We start from the raw sequence: 24,364 nt of genomic DNA on the forward strand, positions 1-24,364 counted from the left end.
AATTGGAAATTAAGAGTTGGACAATATCGGCATATCGGTTATCGGCAAAAAGAGAACATTGGACATCCCTACTTAAATCCCTTCTCTCACAGATGCCATCTTATGTTTATTGGACTCCACTCGGCACAACAACCTTCATTCGAGGCGAGGATCTTCCCGTTTCTTGACGGACTGCCAAGCCAGTCTCCCACTTGACTTTTTTTGCTCCATAACCCTCAGGATCTTTTAAGAAGGTTAAAATGACTGTCTTACTGTGTCCAACCTCAGCAGCAATGGCGCGCTGCAAGAGGCCTGCCTTATGGACCTCAGCAATCCTACCGCGTTCAAAGAGAGAAAGCTTTTTTGCCTTTGCCATCAAGAGATCATGACGGTGTGAATACCTGACAGAAAATGACATTGAATCCACATTTTTGCCAAGATTTGGGCTTTTACAGGCTGTGGTCTTAAACTTTTGATCAACTGATGAACAGCCTGTTTGGCAATAAATTGCTCACACACATTTTTTTTGTCTCTCTCACATTTCTTCTTTTTGCATTTTGAAGCTCTACTTAGAACATCCTAAAGATCCAAGACTGCAAAATGGAAGGTCTTGCAATTTTTCAACTGGTCTTAAAATTTTGATCAGGAGGATATATTGATGTTTGCTTTCACCAGATAGTCTCTCATAAGGAGGGACCATCTGCCTCTCCAAATCATGTTACACCTTTTATAAACTGTCAATATCAACCAATAATGTGACCTACTATAAATATATATAAATATATACATATGAAAATCTCAGTGGAGCATTTACCACCACAGGTGGTATCATTATTTGCCTTTTATTTATTTGGAATTTGCTTTCTTAACATGTTTGCATCCAACATTTGATTCAGTTTATTATTTTAGGAATAAAGCAATCTAAATAGCAATCAATATTGAGAGATAGTAAATTGAAAGATACTAAATTATGCAGCCATAATTACATAATGCAATGGTTCTCAATTATTTTCTATCATACCTCCCTAGGGGACAGAATTGTTTTCGCTCCCGCTCCAATTTCAAATACTATTGTATAAATGACTACTGCATGACTTGCTGGCACCAGTGTCGTTCAAACATGAACAAAGATACTGACAGACCTGCCAAACTTGGAGAGTGTTTATGAGTAAAGTCAGGGAAGCAGAATGAGGGAAGTCAAACAATAAATGACGTCTGCCTCATGCCAATGTAAGGGTTTCAGGATGCTCGCTGATGTCGTGGAACTTGTAAATAAAGTAAATAAAGGATGGGAGGCACAGCTAGGCAAGTTTATGCATGTGCACAGTCCTTCTCTGTTATCAACAATCAAGACACCATCAAGACACTTCTGGCCTTCAAAATAAGAGCGCTTCTAGCGACATGCTGTGAACTTAAAATTAGGATGTCGTGAAAAATAGTTTACACCAACATTGAGGCAGCAAACAAAGTATACTACTTTTCAAAAATCTTTTACGAAAGTGTACTTCTGTCAAAAGAAACTTCATAACATTTATATTCAAGTTGGCTGGTTTACTAATTACAAAGTGGTTGAAAATAGCCCTGTAAGAAATTCATAGTAAAGTTGCTAAAACTTTCGTATCATTGCAAAAAAAATCATGAAGAAGTTCAGACATTTCATCCAAAAAGAGCATCTTATACTGGAGTCAATACGGTAGTTATCTTTGTGATTTGGTGTCGTCTGTAATTGTCGTTATCGTCTACGTTGTTGTCAGTGTGGGTTTTGTTTTTTTTTCTCTTTAGCCTGTCTTCAACTCTCCATTTCCAAACCCCCACAGTTGTTACTTCGTTTCTGAATATGATAAATGAGTGCTTTTGGAATGTGACTCATAGCCTCATTGCTTGCCGAGAACTTTATAAAGCATTCTAAATGTAAGACGTCGGCTGTATTATTATGTAAGTGTTTTGTTTTTTTTAATCTAAATCCACTCCTCTTTTTCCTCACCAGATTGCCTGTGCAGTCTTTGCCGCCCTACTCCATTTCTTCTTCTTGGCAGCCTTCACCTGGATGTTCCTGGAAGGGGTGCAGCTGTACATCATGCTGGTGGAGGTGTTTGAGAGCGAACACTCCAGGACCAAGTACTTCTACCTGGCAGGATACGGCGTGCCGGCTGTCATAGTGGCCGTCTCGGCCGCTGTGGACTACAGGAGCTACGGCACAGATCGAGTGTAAGCGATATGGAGAATGATAGTGGGGTGTGAAAAGAAGGGAGGATGGGATGGAGGGAGCTCGAAAACGCCTGCTGTCGTTTTGGCTGGAGCACTGGACTCTATGAGCACTTGTGAAAAGTCACTGTAGAGAAGTTGAGATGGGAGGAGAGGTAGTGAAATATGGAAGAATTGGGAGAGCCAGCGCAACAGGAACACGACACGTGTGAATTTGGAAGGCTTTAAGGGGTGTGGATGGAAAGCTTGGCCTCTTTGTGTGCAGCAGATTGATTCCCTGGAGGGAGTGCGCACTTGCAGTCTTGAACGTACATGACGACATAATCATGCATGCTTGACTGAGTCACAGGGAGAGTCCAGGAGAGAAGGCAGCCAACACCTCAATCACATGAAGCATATGCATGCGCCACATGTAAGAGTGAAGCTCATGAAAGTTGCAGTATGTGTGACCTACGACTTGAAAAAGAGGTTGCCACATTACTAATCTGGCCGCAACATTAGGTAAATCTGCACAATACAATGGAATAGAATAAGCTTTTATTTGGGCCACAATTGGGAAATTGCTTGTTTTTACAGCTGTGAAAATAGCAGCAGTACACAAGAATAAGAATAATAAAAAAAATATATATTTTTTTTTTAAGTTTTTTTTTTAAATGCACAATAAAATGTGTGTGAACGCATCACACAATCCCAATTTGACAAAGTTCATCTAAATGGCTATCGAGAATGACACTCAGTGGAGCACAGACTTCCGCCAAATGTTTTCTTTGTCCATCTGTATGTTAACATGTCACTTCCTAGCTCAGTGCATGTTAGATCATCGGACAATACCATATGTGAGCATGTGTTCCAAAAGGTGCTTAAGTGCACAGAGGAGCGCTTGATTCATATGCAAAAGAGCTCTTGATTAAGACACTACGTTCCTTAAAGGAAAACTGCACTTTTTTGTAGTTTTGCCCATCATCCACAATTCCTATGTGGAACAACAACACACATCTTTCCCTTTTTTGTGCATTCTAGATAACTGCCTCATGCTGGTAGTTTTTCCCTAACCATGCACGTAATTGGGATTCACCTATTCCGCCTATAAAGCCCTCTAAAAAAAACCTCCAAGAACCGCCAACAACGCTCCATTTACATACCGTGACCTGCATATTAACCAAGGTATAGTAACATTGTTATTGTAGGAGCTAACACCGAGGAACTACTTTTCTGGCGTAGTGACACAGCGAAATGGACTGTGTATACAGCTGTGAAATCAAGCGTTATGTGATTAGAATCAATATCATGTTGACTTACTCGATGGACAGTCGTCTGCCTGCTCCAGCTGGCCTGGGGCGTCTTTTCCAGTTGGTTTTGGGTAGGTGGAAAATATTTTTTACCACTGCAGGGTTTTTTAGTGTTAACAATTCTTCGTTTGTTGTGATGCAGTCTCTTGGAGCAATGTCCTCCTCGCCAGATGCACAAAGCCGTTCCATCAATGGTAACACTGTGTGCCACTCAGTGCAGCAGAAACACTCGATTTCTGTCGGCATGGCTTGGCAGGCTCCACATTTACACCACCAAGTCCTGCTGGTCCTGACTCTCTCAGCGCTTGTCTACCCCAATGTTTCACCCTCTCTTCTTGCCCGCTCAGGATCTCTATATACAGATCCTCTGTATATTAGGGGGCAAACAAAAAGCTAAGATCCTGATCCGCATTTGTCCCCAAGTAGTCAGCGGCGGCGGCTCCCACAAAGTCTGCCATAGCAAACACAGAACGCACTCTTTATGCTGTTGTTGTTGGAGGTAACGTTAGTTGCAATGCACTCTTTGAAATCAACGTGCCCAGGAAAGAAATTCCGATGTTGCTTAAAATGATCCAAATACAATATTATCATGAATAAGCCTGTTACTATGTGGTTACAGCATGTATATAAAACACTGTTGCAGGTTTTTTTACTTTTTTTTAGAGGACTTCCATCCATTTATCCATTTTCTATGCCGCTTCTCCTCATTAAGGTCGCGGGGGTATGCTGGAGCCTATCCCAGCTGACTTTGGGCGACAGGCGGGGTACACCCTGGACTGGTCGCCAGCCAATGGCAGGGCACATATAGACAAACAACCATTCACACTCACATTCATACCTATGGACAATTTAGAGTCGCCAATTAACCTAACATGCATGTTTTTGGAATGTGGGAGGAAACCGGAGTACCCGGAGAAAACCCACACACACACGGGGAGAACATGCAAACTCCACACAGAAATGCCCAATGGAGATTCAAACCCAGGTCTTCCCGATCTCCTGACTGTGACTGTGTGGCCAACATGCAAACCACTAGACCACCGTGTGGCTTTTTAGAGAACTTTAAAGGAGGAATAGGTGAACCACAACTATGTGCATAGCTAGTGAAAAACAGCCGGCAGGAGGCGGCTATCAAGACGCATTGAAAAGGAAAAGACGTGTGTTCTTGTCTCACAAAAAGATTGTGAAAAATTCCAAAAAAAGGTCAGTTTTCCTTTAAGGTACGGTATTGTAATATCCTTTTCTTATAAAAAAGGACTTTATTCTAATATAATTATGACTTTATTCTATATGAGGTTTTCATTAGACAGTGACCATATGCATTTTCAATACATCATTTGCATAATAGGAAATAATAATGCTGCATTGTCAATGCAAACCTTACACATTTACGTTAAACATTTACAATCTCTGGCCCGGGTGTCTTATAAATGAATGGCCCCTACAGACGGTGAACAATGACAGCACATTATAAAGCTGTTAAATGATTCACATTTTCACTCTGCTGCTCCGGAGACCGTTTGTATAAAAGTTCAGCTTCCCACCAGGCGCACATCACTCTGTGGAAGTTGGGCAAGTGTAAAAGGGTTGGATCTGATGATGCCACTTAGCTCAATATTTCATCTCAGGATGATCATTAAAATATGAATCTAGATGAATGTTCAAACAGTGTACTATTATTGACTAGCTGCTGCGGGCTTTTTTTAGCCGGTTGTTTCGTGAGTGTGTTTAAAAATGTAAATGGAAAGAAAACATACTATGCAAGACGACAGCGTCAGGATGCAAGACTTTTCAAGTTTCCTAATTGCGAATTTAAACATAGCAACTAATGCTATAAGAAGGCCACTATTCACAAATGAAAGAAAACGATGAAGCAAAATTCATCCTCCAAATAAATAAAAATTTCAAAAAATGTTTTTTTTGCATTAAAATTCCCCTATCACTGGTAAGAACACATGACTGGATTTGTGAAAAAACTGAAGATGAATGAAAATAAAACTAAATATCACAATAGTGCTTCACACTTCTGAATAAGACAATAAGACTCAATACTTGTATTTTTAAAAAATCCACATTTAATAATAAAATAAGATTTTTTTCAGTTTCAACAATACAGGTATATGTACAGTGTTCACTTGTTTATCGCAGGGGATAGGTTCCCAAAATAGCCACAATAAGGGAAATCCGCAAAGTAGCCAACTTTATTTTTTTACAATTACTATATATATTTTAAGGCTGTAAAACCCCTCACCATACACTTTATACAATTTTCTCAGACAGGCAATAACATTTTCTCACATTTCTCTCTTGTTTAAACACTCTCCAAAAAGTTCTAGCCTTTGTTTGAATTTTAATGATCAACTTACAGGTCGGACACAGGAAATTATTAAGGTACTCACGTGTATTTCACTCCTGTAACCGCGCCTTTTCGTCCTGTCACCGTTCCACTGTACTGTACCGTTTTTGTGTCCTTGTTAAAACATATTGCTGTTGCAGTCCTCCTCCTTCAAACCCAAGATTCATTTACAAGCTAGCATGACACAGGAGACATTGCAGGGCAGCACTCAGGAGATTGATTGACAATAGTCTACAGCCAATCAGGACGCAGAAAACAATGCGTCAACTTCCCACAATGCAATTCTTCCTAAAGGGCCAGGCTCGGCCTGTAACAGTGTTCAAACGCTGTAATAAAAAAAAAAATTCCGCGAAACACCGAATCCGCGACAGGGAACACTGTATTGTTATGGAGAGGTGTTAATATTTTTAGCTACCGTACATGAAATAGTTCAAATATTAAAAACATGTCTCAGTAGGATTCAGTTAATTCTTGCACCATTACAAGCTTCAACCACAATAATGAACATATTGTTAAATTAATACAGGTTTTTTTAATACTTTGTCAGAGGTGTTAACCCAAGTGAGTCATCATCACCTTCCTAGAGGCAGACAATTTTATTTTATAAATAAAAAAAAAATATATATATATATATATATATATATATGTATATATATATAGTAAACATTTTATAAGTCACTTATTTATATACGTTGGCAAGACTGTCAGCCAAAACGGAACATTGTATAATTTGTAAAGGCAGAATATTTGCTGCAGCTCTTGTACTGGATCCCATTAGATGAGGAGTACCAGTGAGTGTAATATTTCACCCAAACAGCCAGTGTTCCTGCATGTAAACCTGATTGATTGGCTAATAAATCCAATTATTGTCATGGTATAGTAGCTCATATTGGAGCAAAAGGTGAGTTATTTGACTCATTTATCAACCACTAACTTGAAAACAGCCTTGCTTTTTGCCTGTTTGATAAGAAAATATCATGAGCCGCCTCTGCTGCGTCACCTTGGCCTTGCATTGGAGTTCTTCAGTCCCATAATGAAGGCAGGGGGGTAACGACTCAGAGAAAGACGATACTGTGTCACCCCCTCTCCCCAACCCCCCATGGAAGAGGTCTCTAATCTGGTGGAAATGGAAAGATTAATAATTCAAAAGCAGCTGGCCCTGATTCAGTCGGCTACTTTGCTTCAGAGGAACTTTTTTTTTGTGGGAGGTGACCCCCACGGACACCCATAGTGGAGGTTACACTTTCTCCTCCTTAACCTGCTCCAAAAGAAGAACGCTTAGGGGGAGCATCATTTGCATACAGTGGAAGTGTGTGTGACATCCCACCTTCTGTGTGGACATGTTTCTTTGTTTGGAAGAAAAATGCTAGGATGAGCCTCTGTCACCCTTTCTCCGCACAGTTCTCCACAAGTAGTCTTATAAGCCATAACTCAGTATCCAAATGAACATTGTTCGTGTGGTCGTGTCATATATCCACACCCTTGGTGGGGGGATTAACGGTTTATTTATCGCAGGTGATCATCATCATCTCGCCCTCAGTGTGTTGATGTATGATTGAGTCATGTGCGTCGTCTATTTCGCTCCATCATTTGCACGTCTCTCCTGATTCCTTTTGTCCTATACCTCCATCATGATGCATTGGAGTGTCATGTAAATAACTCTTTCTCCTTCCTGCCCGTGTGTGTGTGTGTGTGTTTGTGTGTGTGTGAGACGCATACGCTATCATCTGCTGGTAAATCTTTGCCAGCCAGCATTCCTCTGAGACACGTTTTAATCCTCCTGCATCTCTCCTCTTTCTTCAGGTGTTGGCTGCGACTGGATACATACTTTATCTGGAGCTTTATAGGCCCTGCTACACTCATCATAATGGTGAGATACACACACACGCACACACATGCATGAATGTTCACTGTCAGTGCAGCAGCTCACGTTAAAAGTCAACTTGGCTGCCATATTATTGGTGCAGGTTACGTGAAGGTGTTGCTCAATCTCCCCCTCCTCCTCCTTCTCAAAAGTGTAAAGATGTGTCATTAAAAGTCCTCCCCACTCGTGGATTAACTCAAGCTGGAATGCATTCCAACCAGATGAAAATCTTTAGGAAGCCATCAATGATGACAAACCATGCGGAGTCTAGAAAGAAAAAGCAGCTCCCAACACCGCATCCAAAATATCCTTGGAGTGGAAATCATTTTAATCTTCAAACACTTCTTCTGATTTTTGGGATTGGATTTCTGTTTCAAAGCAACGGCACTACCTTGTTGATGTATAAGACATAAGTATAAGACAACCCCTCTCTTTCAAGAAATATATATTTTAAAACAAAGTGAATCTCTTTTTTTAAATTATGTTTTCAATATTGGTAAAATAACACATTTTGAATGTTGTTTTTTGTTGTTGATGTTTTTTTTAAGAGCACAGTTAATGAGGATCCCACAAGATGATGTCATTTAATTTCACTGGTCATTTATTTACAATTTTTAATGAAGTTTAGCCAAAGTTTTGAGCAGCTTCTTCTTCGTTGGTGTTCACGACTATTTCTTTCAGTCAGCGGACTGGGCATGAAGCAAGGAAGCGAAATGAAAAAATTTGAACAATCCCGGCTGAAGCAAATATTAGTCTTGGTTCCCAACTTGAGACTCAACGCCCAAACCCTCTCAGCAGGAGGTGTGGGCAGCCCCATGCAGTCAGAATGGTACAAACTTGATCACATGACTTTTTTTATACGATTCAACTGCAAGGTTGGTAAGGTTGAAAGGTTGTTTACTGACATCGCCAACTACTGGCCTGCCATGCGTATTACAGAGCAATTTTGCTGGTCCCTGTGAACAGGTATCGTTTGACAACTCTGTCTTCTGTACGTGAAACTTAAAAAAAAAAAACATGACAATTTTTTAATAGTCTTAGTTTAATTTATTTTTCACACAAGAGGGCTAAGGTGGCTAATCTGTGAAATGTAAAAATCAGGCGGTGTACCTTTTTTGATTATCAACTTCTAATTGTTGACTGTTGTTTGGTATCAGGGCAAGAATCATTTTGGTTTTGAACAATACAGCACGTCAAGATGGAATGAAAGGCCAAATGTCAAATGCATTCTGTGGAAAAAACACACCTGTGTTCATTTAAAAAGTACAGTGACATCTCCCCACATTTTGTTTGTAAGAAATATGTCAAAACATGTAAGAACATCAGCAAGTTCTCATTCTTTAGGCACTTTAGCACTCAATACTTTAACACTTAGTCACTTTAGCACTCAAGCACTTTGTGTCTCCCCAAATTCATGGTTCTGTCAAGTACACACGGTGTTATGCCTATTGTTTTACTGTTTTTATTTATTCTTCCTTCTCTTCCTTTATGTCAGATGTCATTGTTACTGTACTTAACACCAACCTGTCCTCAGGGACTAAAGATGGAAATTAGCCACTGGCTATAATCTTGCATATTTACAGGAAAATGTTGATTAACATGCATTTTCCCTGGCTGCCTTCAATAAAGGAAAAAATGATAGAGAATAAATGTAAACAAATAAATGGCATTGATATTTTCTCCATATCAAATCAAGAACCTTCTTAAACAAGATGCATGCACTTTTAGTGCCTTGGAGAGTTGGAAATAGAGTTTGCCCTTTTGCCAGATGTGCATAAAATACCACAAAATAAGGTATGATAACACTGGGACATGTTCCCAATTAGATAACTGTCAGAATGCACGCTGCTGTGCACCGGGCTCCTTTTAACCAAAAGTCAGCGAGGCTATCACTGAGTGGTAGCACATACAGCCTCAGAGACACTACAAAAGCACGTCTTTATTAAACCACCAACAGATGGGACTGCAGCTTTGATGTGTGCTCCAATAGTGATCCTGAATGGATGTAACGACTGAATTTTTCCTTGCTGCAGCAAGTCTCATTGGACTGATGCTGTGTTTTGAAACCAGTTACTGTTGGCCTGTGCATTACCTGGGAGTAAATCGTGTGTTTGATTAGGCCGACCGCCACACACTGCTGACTTGTATCTATTTATCTGTGTGTTTCAGCTCAATGTAATCTTCCTTGGTATCGCACTATATAAGATGTTCCACCACACCGCCATCCTCAAACCCGATTCCGGATGTCTGGACAACATCAAGTAAGTGTACATTCTGTCCTGATACCGTACGTACTGTTGTGTGCACTAAAGGGGACATTAAGCATTTACTGTCTTTTTAGAGTGTTAGGTGTATTGCAAGATCCAGCAGGCAGCTTTTAGCCTCATAAAGAAACTGAGAACAGCTGGCCGTGCTCCTTCCACCGACCAGCACCTTTTAAAGGCCATTAACAAATTTTGCATTGTCTGTTTAAGCCATAAAAATAGACATATTGAAGCAAGTGGCTTCACTAGGCGAACATCCATGCTGTCCGTCACCACACTTGGTGGAAGGAGCTTTCTCGCTCTTATTTGCATCGCCCGATTATTTTCCCAGGTCTCGATTTTACAGTAATTAAAACTTGAATAAAACACGCATGACTTCCATTGTTGTTCACGAGTTTCCATCACTATGGCTTGCTTCTCAGCTGGCAGTATTTCAAGTGAATCCCTCACGTTTCCGCTACATGGCCAAGATGGCGACTATTGAGGGTGGAAAGTGTCCAGCACCGCACACTCACCACACTCACACACACGCCATTTTGACAGTAAGACTAAGCGTAAGTACGGAAGTGTGTGAATTTTGAAACAGCAATAGACTTGTTGCCCAGCAACACAGTGGAGGAAAAAACTGACTGCTTTGTAAGAAAATGCAGACCCCTTTAAAACCATGTAAGTAAGATTTTTAATTTCAAGTACACCCTAAGGAAGGACCAGCACATGAAGTACACATCCAGATCTAATGAGATCCATTTTGAATTTACCAAAATGATAATGGTGTGGCATTATTATGTGTTTTGATTTGCACAGTCATGGAGGCGCAAATGTAACAATTTTTAAATAGAACCATGCAGTTAAACGAATGACATGAATGCATGGAAAGATCACACAATATAGTCACACAATACATACAAGATATGAAAAGACAATACATGAATGCCACAACAAATAAACAAAGAATGTCTATTTTATTTTACAATGGCTATTTGATTTTATAACCAAATTTTCAATTTTTTAATACACAAATGCCACAAGAAATACAAGAAAAAATGTCTGCTATTAAAAGAAATACACAAACATGTATAAAAGTAGAGTTAAGAACTGATAAATGAATATTATGATATATTTTATTGTGTTTTTCTTTTTTTTTTAATCATTGTGACTCCATTTCTACAACCTACATACATAATAAATATATTGTTCAATTTATACCTGTCTGACAGTGAGATATTGTTTAGTCCCACAGTGGTACCTTCAGTGAGCATCTGAATCAGCAGCCAGATAGTAATCTAATGTTATTTAGTGTTTGTGTCTAAAAAGAGACCAAAAAGTACACGCCCCGACTGTCCACGCCACACATTTGAGTTCATTTGCTCTGAGCTGTTTGCAACAGTGTGTTCAACTAAGCAGTGTTGCGTCTGGCTGCACAAAGAACAAGCCCAAAGGTGATCTAGTCATCCATTGTCTTTTTTTATTTGGTATGTTTGCGTGAGACACATCTTATTTTTGTCTGACATCATCTCAAGATGCCTCTCATTGAGAAGCACATCATTATTATCTGCATATGACCCTCTGAGGACGTTACTTGAAAATATGACTTCATTTCCACCGAGCGCTGGTGTGTCTCTGTCTGCTTGACTAACTAATCACGACTGTGTTATTCTCTCATTCCGGCAGCGCCTGAGACAAAAGGCTTGAGTCTTAATTTGAACAATATGTGGCGGATCAGCGCCGAGTGCCCCGCCGATGTGTGGCACACAATGTTTTAAAGTCAGTGAAGAGATGGTTTTGTTATTTCTTATAAACACCGCGGCCGCCGTCTCTTTTAGGCAACTGCGCTGGAAAGTGTTTCAAAAATGAAGGCGAAACCACACGATCATTGCTACAGTGCCTTTCAGGGGGCTGTAATCAAAAGGCCTGATTAAAGATAAAACTCAAAGAGCAGTTTAAAGGATAAACGCTTTGAGATTTTTTTTTTCTCCCCCAGTTTTTTTTTAAAAGACTTTTTCTCTCTATGAGCATGCTGAAGGTTGAATAGATTTTAATCAGCAGCCTTTATTAGTCATGTCTCATTTCACTGTGAGTGATAATTGTGCCGTTTTTTGTCACATTTATGTTCGTCCTTGTTGTTTTCTTTGTCTCTTTAATTTCAAGAGATTATACATTGTCTCTGTTGCTGATTGGCTCGGGTAAGGCCATTATCCAATCAAGATGCCCCGACATCTCCCTGGAGACATTTTGATTGGTTTGCTGTTGTCTTATTTGTCTGTAGAAGCCGCCTCATCTCCCCTTTAACCACACGTGCCTCCTCATCTCCGTGGAATATGAATTAATTGAACGTTTGTGACATTTGTGAGCTGTTCCTTTGACCCATATAACTCACCCCAGTGTGCTGTTGAAATGTTACAATGGTGAAATGTGAGTGAGGGGAAGCAGCTGAGAGCCTGACTTAAGGGAGCACCGGGAGGGAGGAGAGTGTGGTGGGGGACAGAGGGAAGGAAAAGAGGGATGAGATGCTCCTTTATTGGAGAGGGTCAGCAGACGAGCTTTATTGGCGGTTATGTCTCGCCTGAATGGTGCCACAGAGGGCAACATCAAATCAATCATCACAGTCTCACTCACTTACCCTCCTATTTTCTTTCTCCTCCTTCCTCCCGGCTCTTCTAATATCTTGCTAATATCCTTGCCTTGTCTCCCGCCCCATGTGTCTTTATCTCTTTTTTTTAGAGGTGATCAATGCTCAGTCAGCCAATCACATTAGCGGCCATTATCAGGGCAGTAGTGTACCAGAAACGGTGACCTTTTGTGGGGAAATAGTACTGGAATGCCTGCTATATCCCACTAGAGCCTCACACATACAGTACAGTATGTGACACACTTATATAATGGGATGTATTTTTCCCCCAGAATGGGATAGGACTGAGAATTGAGTTAATGATTTCTGATCATGATTTTACAAAGCAGGAACCAGCAGTAGACACAATTAGCATTTAAAGTCTCTCTGTTTTGCTGGCTAAACAGGTGCCTGAAAAAAATCAAAAAGGAAAAAAGTAGCAAACACTAAAACAGGAAAGATTCCATAGAAAAAGTGAATAGAGTGAGGTTTCCCAGGATAGTGAAGTTCGCACATCAATGTGCAAATATAAATCTAAAAAGGAAAAAAAACAACAAGTCCATGCAGAAAGCGAATGGAGTTTGGTTCCCCAGTGAGGCAAAGTGAGCACATCAATACGTGCATAAGTAACAAGTACAATAAGTACAATAAGTAAAGGATAGGTCAAATATGGAGTGGGGTCATTTAAAGGTATAACGTGATATATCTGACATTCCCTGATGTGAATGGAATGAGGTTCCCCAACGTTAGCACATGCAGCAAGAATTAAAAAAGAATAGAACACGATTTGGAGAGGGACCAGTCATAAAATTGTCTTCTGTCTGGAAAGTTAATGGATCTAGGTTTGATGCTTTTCCAGGTTGTCCAAGTGTATCAATACAATAATTAAAGAAATACAAGTCAAGAAAATTCAGAGTAGTGACCATTTAAAGCTACAAATGATAATCATCTATTCAGTGCACAAACTGAATGCAGTGAGCTTCCCCAGTGACAAAAAACCCCAAAATAATTAAAGAGGCCCTATCCTGCTAATTTCATGGAGATTTATAATGATATTGGATCCCAGTGGGGCACTACAGTAAGTTTTTTTCATAAAAGAAACCATATATCTGAAGTTTTGTGGGCGGGGTTACTGAGCAGCGGTTCCTGCTGGGCACCCGGCAAGTTGCAATACATGGACCTCCTAACGTTGCGACGTGACAAAGTCATAAGAGCCCGTGGAACTCTCGTGAACTTCTCATACCTGACCATTTACGAGATTTAAAAATGAAACCAGGGACAACTTAAAAACACCTCATGATATGGCACTTCCACATCATGTAGAGCAAGTCTACATTTAAAACGTATAAAAATGTGTGAAAAGGTGGAAGTCTGGTAACACATTTCTGTACTGTGCAGAAAACGAATCAAGTGAGGCTCCTCGTTCTGGGGGAATTAGCACATCAATATATCTGCAAAGGAAAGGAAAATATGAATCGGAAGGAGTAAAGAAAAATAGAGCAAAATATAGTTTCCCCAGTCAGGAGAAGTTATCTGCCTAGTAGAAAAATATACACACTTTCTACAGTATTGTTTGCTATTACTTGTTTCAGCCCCTGAAATTTGAAAACACACGTTCAGCACTCAGGAAAAAAAAAGTCTTCTTGTGGCTGACATCAGCTACCATATCACCTCTCCTACTTTCCTCTGTATGTGGTGTTTGATGCCCCCTGAGTGTGTTACTTATAAGGAATACCTACCTTGGTTTTCTCCATCCCACTCCCACTGTGTCATGGATTTGGGCGAACCCTTCCTAACCCCTTTCTCCTCCTTTATGATACCACATGCATCACGGTAGGCTGAAGAGCATTTTGTGATTGAGGGCAAGCGATAAGGTTAGCGTAGCACAAGCTGAAACGTACCTTGTCCGCATGCCGTCCATTATCCACGGCCACTGCTGACCTTTATGTCGGACACATTAAGAGAATAATCATTCTTTTCTAAGAGTTTGTTGAGCGCAACATGAGGGGGAAAATATGTTTTTCTCACGGATCTTCTCCTTTCCTGCAGGTCTTGGGTGATTGGGGCCATCGCCCTGCTGTGTCTGCTGGGTCTCACCTGGGCTTTTGGCCTGATGTACATCAACGAAAGCACCGTGATCATGGCCTACCTTTTCACCATCTTCAACTCGCTGCAGGGCATGTTCATCTTTATTTTCCACTGCATTCTGCAGAAGAAGGTGAGCGAGATGCAGACTAGATTAAAAATGGATTGTCTTGACAGTGTTTTCTGATCCTGTGCGATATTGGAGATCGCGGCAGTTTGCTTTTATAGGCCACACACCTGGCCACTATGAGAGAATTAAATAGAGGTGTTAAATGGAGCATTGACGATCATCAAAAGGGGACGGCATAGGAACGTTAAGCGGGCCATACATCGTGACGCAATTTTTGGAAAATTTGTTGGCCATGGCCAGCACGTAGAGGAAGTAGGGTATCGGAGTATCAATGCAAGTGTGTCGTACTTATGGAGCAAGTGATCCGATCAACCAATCAGAGGTTGAAAAAATGCTGACGTTATTGTGAGCCGGCAAGGCGAATCTGAAACCTGATTGGTTAAAGAAACAGCCCCGTTGCTAACACAGTTTAAGCGACATGGGCCAGCACTACTGATCCTGAAGGCCCTGGGCAGATTCAGTTGACATGGCAACACATAGAAGCTGAAATCTGATTAGACACAAAAAAAATCTAATACACGTACTGGAAGCATTGCAGCCAAGACACATGCTGTTAAATAATGATAATACTGTTGGGAAATAATACAATTTCTTTGAACAAATGGGAGAATTTAAGTTGTAAATGTAGACCAGAGCATCTGAACGTGTTTAGGCCAGCAGAGAAGGATTTGAGCGCATATATTTACAAATTGAAGTTATACTATGCGCGGTTTCCCGGAGGAACCTACATATCCTGTCATATCTCCACAGTCTCACACTTTCAGTGCCGTGGAGAATAGATAGAGGAACAGGATTTGGCAAGAAAATTAATCAAATGCTCAATACTGATGTGACATCAGACCCACTGCGAGCTTTCAGTTTTAAATGCACAGCAGGTAAACCTCCAGCAAGGGTCTGTATGTTTGTGTGTGGTGTGTGTACGTCCACAGTGTACTTAAGGTATGTGTTAGGCCATCAGATCAGGTGTCCAGAGAGATGTCCTCAGAACCGTGCTGAGGTTTTCTTTGGCTGCAGCCCAACATGGGTTTCTCCCAAGATGCACGGAGCGGCTCACCACACAGCTGTTCAAACAGAGCATGTGGCAAAACAGGCCTGCCAGTCCAACAAGCTTGTTAAAAAGCAATTACTGCGCTATTTGTTCTAACTTGATTGGGATCTAAATGCAGATGTTCTGTGTGTACAAGTGCATCACGTGACTCCTGGAGGAATACGCCCATTACATATCCAAGTAATAAAGTCGGGTCATGTTAATGGGAAGGAAGTTATAAAGTTAATCCTTTCACGTGGGACATTTTGATGGAGTCCATGTTTGTTCAAGAAACCTCAGCAAGAGAAAGCAGTCCTGAGGGTAATATATGAAATTAAGACCAACATTATTTTGGTCCCATCAAAGCGGCAAGACTACGCAGGATCTGGGCTCGGTCCACCCTGGTCTGTGTAGGTTTTTTGTCAGTGCTGCACAAGGCACATTTGTCAACCAATTCTCAGCTAAGATTTAGGTGCTGTGTTTATATCAAGGCAAAAAAAACATGCTTTAGAGTAATAGAAGAGCCAAGCTGGGAGAGGTAGTTGTGGTAAAATGTCAAATCATTCAAGCTTTCACCTATATTGTACATAAAGCATGAGGAAACTACAGTGAAAGGTCAGATTTTCCTCACTGCTAATCACTGGATGTGTTTACTTGGACCGCAATATTCTGATATTACTGTGGAACCTCCAAGGTCAAAATGAATTTGCTTCATCGTACTATGAAACAAGATAACACTTTTTTGAATAACTATTGACCAGAGTATAGGATGGCCTTGAATACCACTTGACTCCTTGTTTTTTGGAAAGTTTTTTTCTTTTTTAGACAAACTTTTTTCATTTGTGTTCCCATTTTTCAGTGAAATAACAACTGCAAGATTGACGCATCGAGTATCACATTATTAGGCGACAGCTCTGCTTCATTGAACACCATTATCTTAAAATTAGCATCATAACTCCGCCTCTGTTGTTTGCTCACTTGCTAACAACCTTTGAGACACCTTTTTTTTTTCCAGAAAGCAAAACCCACTCGTGGAGTTGATCGCTGTTGATCGAATGGTCACTGAACTGAAGTCTAGCAAAATGTGTTGATACATGCGTTGTTATGGGTTCAACTCTAAGTTTGTCAGCCTTTTCCAGAAAATTCTCAAAATTTTACGACTCCATTGCTTAACGGCATTATTTATTAACAACCTCCACTTAATCCCGCATGTAGGTGCGTAAAGAGTACGGAAAGTGTCTGCGTACTCACTGCTGTAGCGGCAAGAGCGTAGAGACTTCCATCTCCTCGTCCAAGACCACCACCTCCCGTACGCCCGGCCGCTACTCTACAGGCTCACAGGTGAGCTTACCTGCCTGCACACCTGGACGCTACAGCACAGCAGACTCTCAGGTGAGGCCAGTGCACGCCATGAGGGTTTGAGGTTACTGCTCTCCACTTTCAACTGCAAATTAAATGAAGTCATTGATTTCTGAATTAATATATAAGTTCATTTGGAGTTGAAAGTGGAGCTAGCCCAAACCTTGACTCACACCTGTGCACACGGATGCTGGCATTCTGGTCTTTAAAGTGTAAATTGCATTGATGGGTGGTTATGTTTTCCCTTATCCCCTTGCTGGTTGTTGGTTTGCCCTTTTTTGTACACCACACCCTTTTATGTTTATACTTTGCTTCTCCTCTTTCGTTTTCATGTGGTCACGCCTCCCTTCCCTCACCACGGCTGCTCCATTTCCTCCTCTTTTCCCTTCCGCTTCCTCTCCCGTAGAGTCGAATCAGGCGGATGTGGAACGACACTGTGAGGAAACAGGAGTCCTCCTTCATCACGGGGGACATCAACAGCTCCGCCACGCTTAACAGAGGTAACCGCGGGATACCAAACATTTGCATCCCCGTCTCTGTCAATGTATCATCTTTATTAGCAGCAGAAGGCGCATCAAGCATGAGTTGTCATTTAGTAGTGGTTGGAGTCCCATAACATAACGTTCCACTCGAGAGTGAGGTGCATATATGATGCAGTAGGACGGATGCTTGGAGGATGGGTAGATGACTGACACTATCAGAGATACATTGGAATAATTTAACAATAGAGTGTTTAATAGAATGGAATCATGGAAGTCAGTCCTTTTCAAGATTTAGTTATTTCCAAACAACAACAGTTTTCCAATGGGAAGTAATATCATTAATACAGTATATTATATAATGATCATCTGTGGGTTGGCGATAGTGTAGTGGATCACTTGGCTCACTTTCATCCAGCTGGCAATGGACCGATTCCCAGGATAACAGTATAGAAAGTTCATGGATGAACATAATAATCTCTTCCAGGTTCAAATGTTTGCCACCAAGTATAAAAATAAGTTAAAGGGTCACTGACATGATTTTTCAACTTTGCTTAAATATGCTCTATATTGTTTGTAATTGTATTCTATGTTGTTGTTTTTTTTTTTAAAGCGAACGTTAAACGAGTAAAAATTCTATTTTTGTACGTGCTGTGCACCATTTTGGATCTTCAGGCGTCAGCAGACCAGACTTGTTTCCCAAGTGACGTCAGAGAAGGCGCAGCTCTCATTTTAGGCAGAGTAAACAAACACTAGATGTAGCTCGTCGACTTCGTTTGGTATATTTTCATATATTATATATTATATTTTTATATATATTATCAAAATAGTAGTCATGCCAAAACGTTGTGTTGCAGCCGGCTGTTCACACCTGACTGTTCACGGACTGAACGGCCGAGAACGGTGCTTTGTAAGCTAACACATGCTGTGAGCAGCCCCGGGTGGCGCTATGAACCACCGCCTTGCGTTCATTTCACTGAAGACTGCTATGAAGAAACACCTTTACAAGTACGGTATAAAAACATATTGAATGCTAGGAAGCTAGCAACAGTGCTAAAGGAGGAGAAAGGCACCAAAGCTGCCACAGAACACAGGAAGTCATGTCTTATTTACGTATACGTTATATTGTACATGTATTGTAGACACTATGACACCATAGTGACAAGCATTCAAAGCATTACACATGCTCTAAAACTTACTTTCACAGCGATATGTTGCCTGTGGGGGGTGGGGCGGGGCGCCAACAAGTGAACACAATAAAAAAGGCTCCAAAGAGCCCTTTACTCTCATTAAGAAGCCGATTTAAAACATTAATTGAAGGATAAGCAACTCCAAGGTAATTTACACTTCCCATTTTGTGTCTGAAGCCGACCAGTCTTCATCTCCATATCTTCACCTCCTCATCAGACGTATATTCCCATCGTCGGTGGTTGGAATAAATGCGGCTTAATTGCATGTTCTGCAAGTTCTCTATTTCATCTCCAGATGTTTCTTCCGCCTGGAGAGCTAATGATACATCGTTCAAATCTTTGCTGTAATCACTGTAAACATCTTCTATCTCATCCATTCTCTCATGTTTGTTTACTGCAAGATGAGAGGTCCGCCTTCTCTGACGTCACGGGAAACGCCCCTGGTCTGACGCCGGAAGATCCAAAATGGCACACAGCACGTACAAAAACAAATAATTACAAGCAATATAGAACATATTTAAGCAAAGTTGAAAAATCATGTCAGTGACCCTTTAACCACTCGTAGACACGCAACCTTAACTTTGGCAACAAGTAACAATGCTTTTGGAGTTTTACTGCTTTGAATGTGAGTCCACTTAATCACTTTCTGGTTTGTACTGCGCTCTTTTTCTCTTAACTCTGTAAAAAAACAAAACCACAAGCCAAAGAAAAGGCTGAGTTCATATGCCAAGGTGCAACTATAGAGATACTGTATATTATTCGCGAAAATCGAAATTGTACGACTTCTATGACATTCAAATGTAGAGGTTCCACTATATTTTCTTTTATTCAAAGCAGTATGTCCTTTTTGAATTTTTACAAAAGGGCTGAAGAGTTAATGAAAGTGTCATTTACTAAAGTCCACAGCTAGAAATGGCAAAAACACAAAATGCCAACCTTAGCTCTGGACGCTGCAGTATTATGCTCCACAGTCAACAACGGTCATTAAATAACATTTGCTTCTTTACCATGGCCAACATGTTGAAATGAAAATACAGGAGGAGACCCTCGTTGTCCAATGGTGTGTGGCTCGTCCCAATAATGCATTCAACATGGCTTGGATATCTCAGCTTCCTGAGGTACTATTTTGAAGTAGAAAGCGACTGTAGTCGGCGGTATTCAAAGATATCTATCGCCGCCCCCACCAGAGAAGGCCAGAGTAACGCTGTTAAGCAAGCGTGTGTCTTTGAGTACATCCAAATCGTGAAATACACTCACATAGTTCAATTTTTAAAAGTCTCCCAAGTCGAGGTGTGGCCCTGTCTTCCTTTTGGCCACTAATAAGCTGTTAGCATGACAGATTGATGCTCAAGCAGACACAGTGTGTCAGCATCTGAATTATCGCACACGTTCTGAGGGAAGGCTTAACACACACACACACACGCACACACACACACACACACTCCTCCTCCTACTACTTAACACAAATAAGGTGCGAAGAGCTGCTTAGCTGCCACATCCCAAATTTCAGACCACTGTGCATTAGTGAACAAAGACAGAATGAGATATTCGGAGCTGGAATTGTAGATGTTTAACGAGTGGAAAAAAGAAGGAATACTTTCATTTTTCATGGTAAAGTTGGGCTTCTAGGAAATCTCTAGAATTGTGCTCCACCACAGTAGTAGAGTGACGTAACATACTATAAAGCAGGGGTGTCCGCATTATGTCAGCCTGTGAGCTCCTTTTAAAATGACCAAGTCCCAAAGATCTACCACCCACTAGCGTTTGTTATCGACATGATACCACTGAGTTATCTGAATAATAAAGATGAAAGTTGCATTTCCATGTGACGCTTGAGGGCAGTTCATCTTTGCTGTGGAGGAACAGTGAAACAGGAGGAAGGAAGCTATCAGCTGACTGATGTCATATGACATCCACAAAGTGGCATTTGTGAAGTGGGCAACACAAGCAAGTGATCACAAAGGACATGATGGGCACCCCTGCTACAAAGCAAGTAAATCTAAACCAATCAAATAACTTTGCTGCTCTAAAGTGTCGAAACGAGATTAAAACATTATCGTGTGGAGTTGTTTTATTTACCGAGCTAAACCACAATTTAGACAATTAAGAGTGTGGTCATTCTGTCGTATTCCTCAAGCTATGTATTCATATCACATACAGTCGTGAAAAAGTTAGTACAACCCATGGCGTGGCAGTTGTGGCACCCCCTATGGGTTACACTCAAAAAGCATTGGAAGACATTCTAGCTTTACACACGTCACTCCCCTAAAGGTGCGTGCGTACCCGATGTTGTGATGACTCGGCGAAACATCTTAAAGTTACATCAGATGCTTTGTAGAGCGCATTGAACTGTGTGAAACATTTCAAGTCAATCCAACTGATGTGGAAAAATAATAGCACCGGCAATACAGTCGGGGTGCATGTTAGAACACATTTTTACACTTTTGCCTGTTGCAGTTCAGGATTAGAAGAGTTAGCTTAAAAAAATAATCAAAACCTCTTATTGCAATAGATTTCAAATATAATGTATGCTCTAAATAGGGCCTAGTGGTTAGCACACTGGAGATTTGGAAGATCTGGGTTCCAGTCATCACTTGGGCATCTCGGTGTGGACTTTGCATGTTCTCCCCGTGTGTGCGTGGGTTTTCTCCGGGTACTCCAGTTTTCTCCCACATTCCAAGAACATGCATGTTAGGTTAATTGGAGACTGTAAATCGTCCATAGGTATGAATGTGAGTGTCAATGTGTGAATGGTTTATACAGTATGTGCCCTGCGATTGGCAGGCGAGTCTAGGCTGTACCGCGTCTCTCGCCTGAAGTCAGCTGGGATAGGCTCCAGCATACACCCTTGAGGACAAGCGGTATAGAAAATGGATGGATGGATGGATGGAGACTGTAAATATTGCTCACCCTTTATTATTTGAATCCATCCACTGTATCGCTGCTATGTAACTCCAGACAAATATCCAAGCATATTGAAGTGCAGCAACATGTTGTCCAAGCAATGCTCCACTCCCACTGTATCCCCCCCCCCCACAATCATGACTAGTGGTGGCTGCAAGAATGACTTGTAAAGCTTTGCAGAGGCTTTTACCTCAGAATTGTGTTGGCTTGTTTGATTCACTTGTCCTCTTCTCTCCTTCTTTCTTCCACACACTCACTTTCCATCCCTTTCTTGCTGTACTGACTCCCACTGAGCCGCATCTACATGCTCCCTCCCCCTCCCCTTTTCAATCACCAAATATCCTCCTGTTTTTCTTCTCTCTCTTGACTTGGCTGTTGCTTTTTCCTCCTTCCTTTCTCTATCTGCCTGTACCAGGAACCATGGCTAATCATCTTATAACTAATGCTCTCCTTCGTCCCCATGGTACTAACAATCCTTATAACACTCTCCTGGGGGACTCTGCAGTCTATAACAACCCTGCTGCGGGCATGTACAACACCCAAGGTGTGCCTGGTGTTCCTATTCTAAATGTACAGCATGCAGATTGTTATGAAAGTACATTACTTTTCATTTGCATGATGGTTGTGTTGTGATGCAGGCTTCTTGGTGATGTGGTGAAGACTCCCAAGTGAGGCAATTGATAGATCGCTCTGCATTAGGGATGGGCATCGTAATTGATTAATAGATCATTATGAATTCTGTATGGAACTGATTGATGATAATCATGTCTTAAAGCAATTGAGGCAAATGGAGTGCACTACTTCATCTGCTATGGGAAGTGAAATCCTCTTGGCATGCAGCATTGTTGTGTTCAATACAACTGTGGCGTGAAAACAGGAGTGCAGAACAATCAGATTTATATGTCCTTTTAACAATAATACTATATTTATCCAAATATAAGACAATCCCTGTTTCTGAACCATGAAATAAGACAATTAAAAGCTAAAGGTTTTTTGATGACTCTGCTTCACTGATCAACATTTTCGTAAAATTAGCACCGGAACTCCACTGTTGTTTGCTAACTTGCTGTCAATTTCTGAGTCACGGTCGCATCTCTCCAGATCACCGGTATGTGCGAGCGACGGGTAGAAAAGCTGTGACTGAAACATACTTGAACTGAATAAATTGGAGTTAATTAATCATCCAATTAATAATGCAATTCTTCCATTCCAGACACCCCAAAATTTTAGTTTTACATGCATAAAGCAATTCGAAATGCATACAAATGACAAATGAAAGTGATAAATGAACATTTAACGTCACTTTTGTCTTGATTGAAGCCTTGATTGTTGACAGAGACGGCTATGAGGCAGCAAGATCAACACGGACACCACCTTCATGTTTATCAAAGTGCTGGCATCTGCCTGCGCCTTTTTTTGGCTCCATTGTGGCTTATTTTGCAGCCATGATCAATAAGAAAAGCGTAAGTGTTAGTTAGCAAAGAACTACAGAGTCAACCGATGATGACATTACAGACAGGTGACAGAGCTGGGGGACAACAACTTCTGGTTCATGTTTCCATGCTAACATGATGCTAGCAGGGACATTTTGATAAGTTAATAGCTCACATTATTAAATTTAATGGTTTTAATAACGCCACAAGAGTTGCACTAGCCATATTGTTCACTAACTGGGAAATATACGCGACTCAGGGCAAAATTTGTGCATACATTTTTGACGTTAACCAATGAATACACTAACTGGGGCGTGCGCTAATTGAGGTTTCACTGTAACATGGAGCTCATTAACGTTTCACTGCAGTAGTTTGCTGTCTAAAGACGTACACGGCAGCAGCTGTGGGAAGTTGACAGATTCCTCCATCCATTTAAAAAGTAATATTTTTAAAACGTAATAAAGCTGTCACTTTGTTGACCCGGATACAAGACAGCATCTCTTTTCAAGGGACAAAATACCCATATTTGATCCAAAAAGGTCAGTCAAACGCCCATCCCTACTCTGCAACAATTACACAAGAGTTGAGAAAACACTTCCTCAGCAATGGCACATACTTGGGAGTCTGCGCAATGAAATGTTTGTGCTCACTTTGTATCGGTGCATGTCTTGTAGAACATTATTTTGTGGAGTGTTTTCTGTATGACATCTATGTGAAATAACACAAACAAGCATAATAACAATCAGCTAGCAATATGTCTAAATGCAGATTACGAGATATTGTGTTATATCATGCCTCCGATTACTGCCCATGTATTGTTTTTGATGTGTAAACTCACATCTGTGTCTCTTTTCTCTCTCCTTCCTCATGCCGTCCTTTAGCATCTTACCGAGACACAAGTATGGGTTCAATTCCTCCTTCAGTAACTTAGACTTTCTTGTCTGGCTTCTGAGGCACTCTGCATAACTTTTCTTACTCTCCCCAGCCAAACAGAAGTTTGGTTTGGCTGTCAGCCTCTCCGAAGCAACTTTTCATTGGCTTATTTAATTTCGTATAAAATCTATATCGCATTTTCTCGCTGTGAAAATGCTTTAAGCACGTTTTCTTAAGTGCAACTTTGCAGTGCAGTGTGTGTGAAATGTTGGCTATCCAATTTAAAGACATTTGAGTCGCTAGGATTAAAATGCAGTCG

General features: G+C 40.9%; 1 protein-coding gene across 15 annotated transcripts in view; it reads left to right on the forward strand.

The window, feature by feature from the left end:
- adgrl3.1 (adhesion G protein-coupled receptor L3.1) overlaps nucleotides 1–24,364 on the forward strand; it is a 194,045-nt gene that overhangs the window by 164,156 nt on the left and 5,525 nt on the right. For 4 of the 15 annotated variants that reach the window (XM_054778902.1, XM_054778901.1, XM_054778906.1 and 1 more), the window contains 8 exons: nucleotides 1,967–2,187; nucleotides 7,633–7,699; nucleotides 9,863–9,954; nucleotides 14,615–14,783; nucleotides 17,023–17,199; nucleotides 17,573–17,666; nucleotides 22,155–22,283; nucleotides 24,054–24,071. In XM_054778902.1, the coding sequence (XP_054634877.1) occupies nucleotides 1,967–2,187; nucleotides 7,633–7,699; nucleotides 9,863–9,954; nucleotides 14,615–14,783; nucleotides 17,023–17,199; nucleotides 17,573–17,666; nucleotides 22,155–22,283; nucleotides 24,054–24,071 (967 nt within the window). The remainder of the gene's footprint in view (nucleotides 1–1,966; nucleotides 2,188–7,632; nucleotides 7,700–9,862; nucleotides 9,955–14,614; nucleotides 14,784–17,022; nucleotides 17,200–17,572; nucleotides 17,667–22,154; nucleotides 22,284–24,053; nucleotides 24,072–24,364) is intronic. The other 11 variants (XM_054778917.1, XM_054778905.1, XM_054778907.1 and 8 more) reach the window with 7 other exon arrangements.

The sequence above is a fragment of the Dunckerocampus dactyliophorus genome, chromosome 6, assembly GCF_027744805.1.
Source record: "Dunckerocampus dactyliophorus isolate RoL2022-P2 chromosome 6, RoL_Ddac_1.1, whole genome shotgun sequence".
NCBI classification, from domain to species: domain Eukaryota; kingdom Metazoa; phylum Chordata; class Actinopteri; order Syngnathiformes; family Syngnathidae; genus Dunckerocampus; species Dunckerocampus dactyliophorus.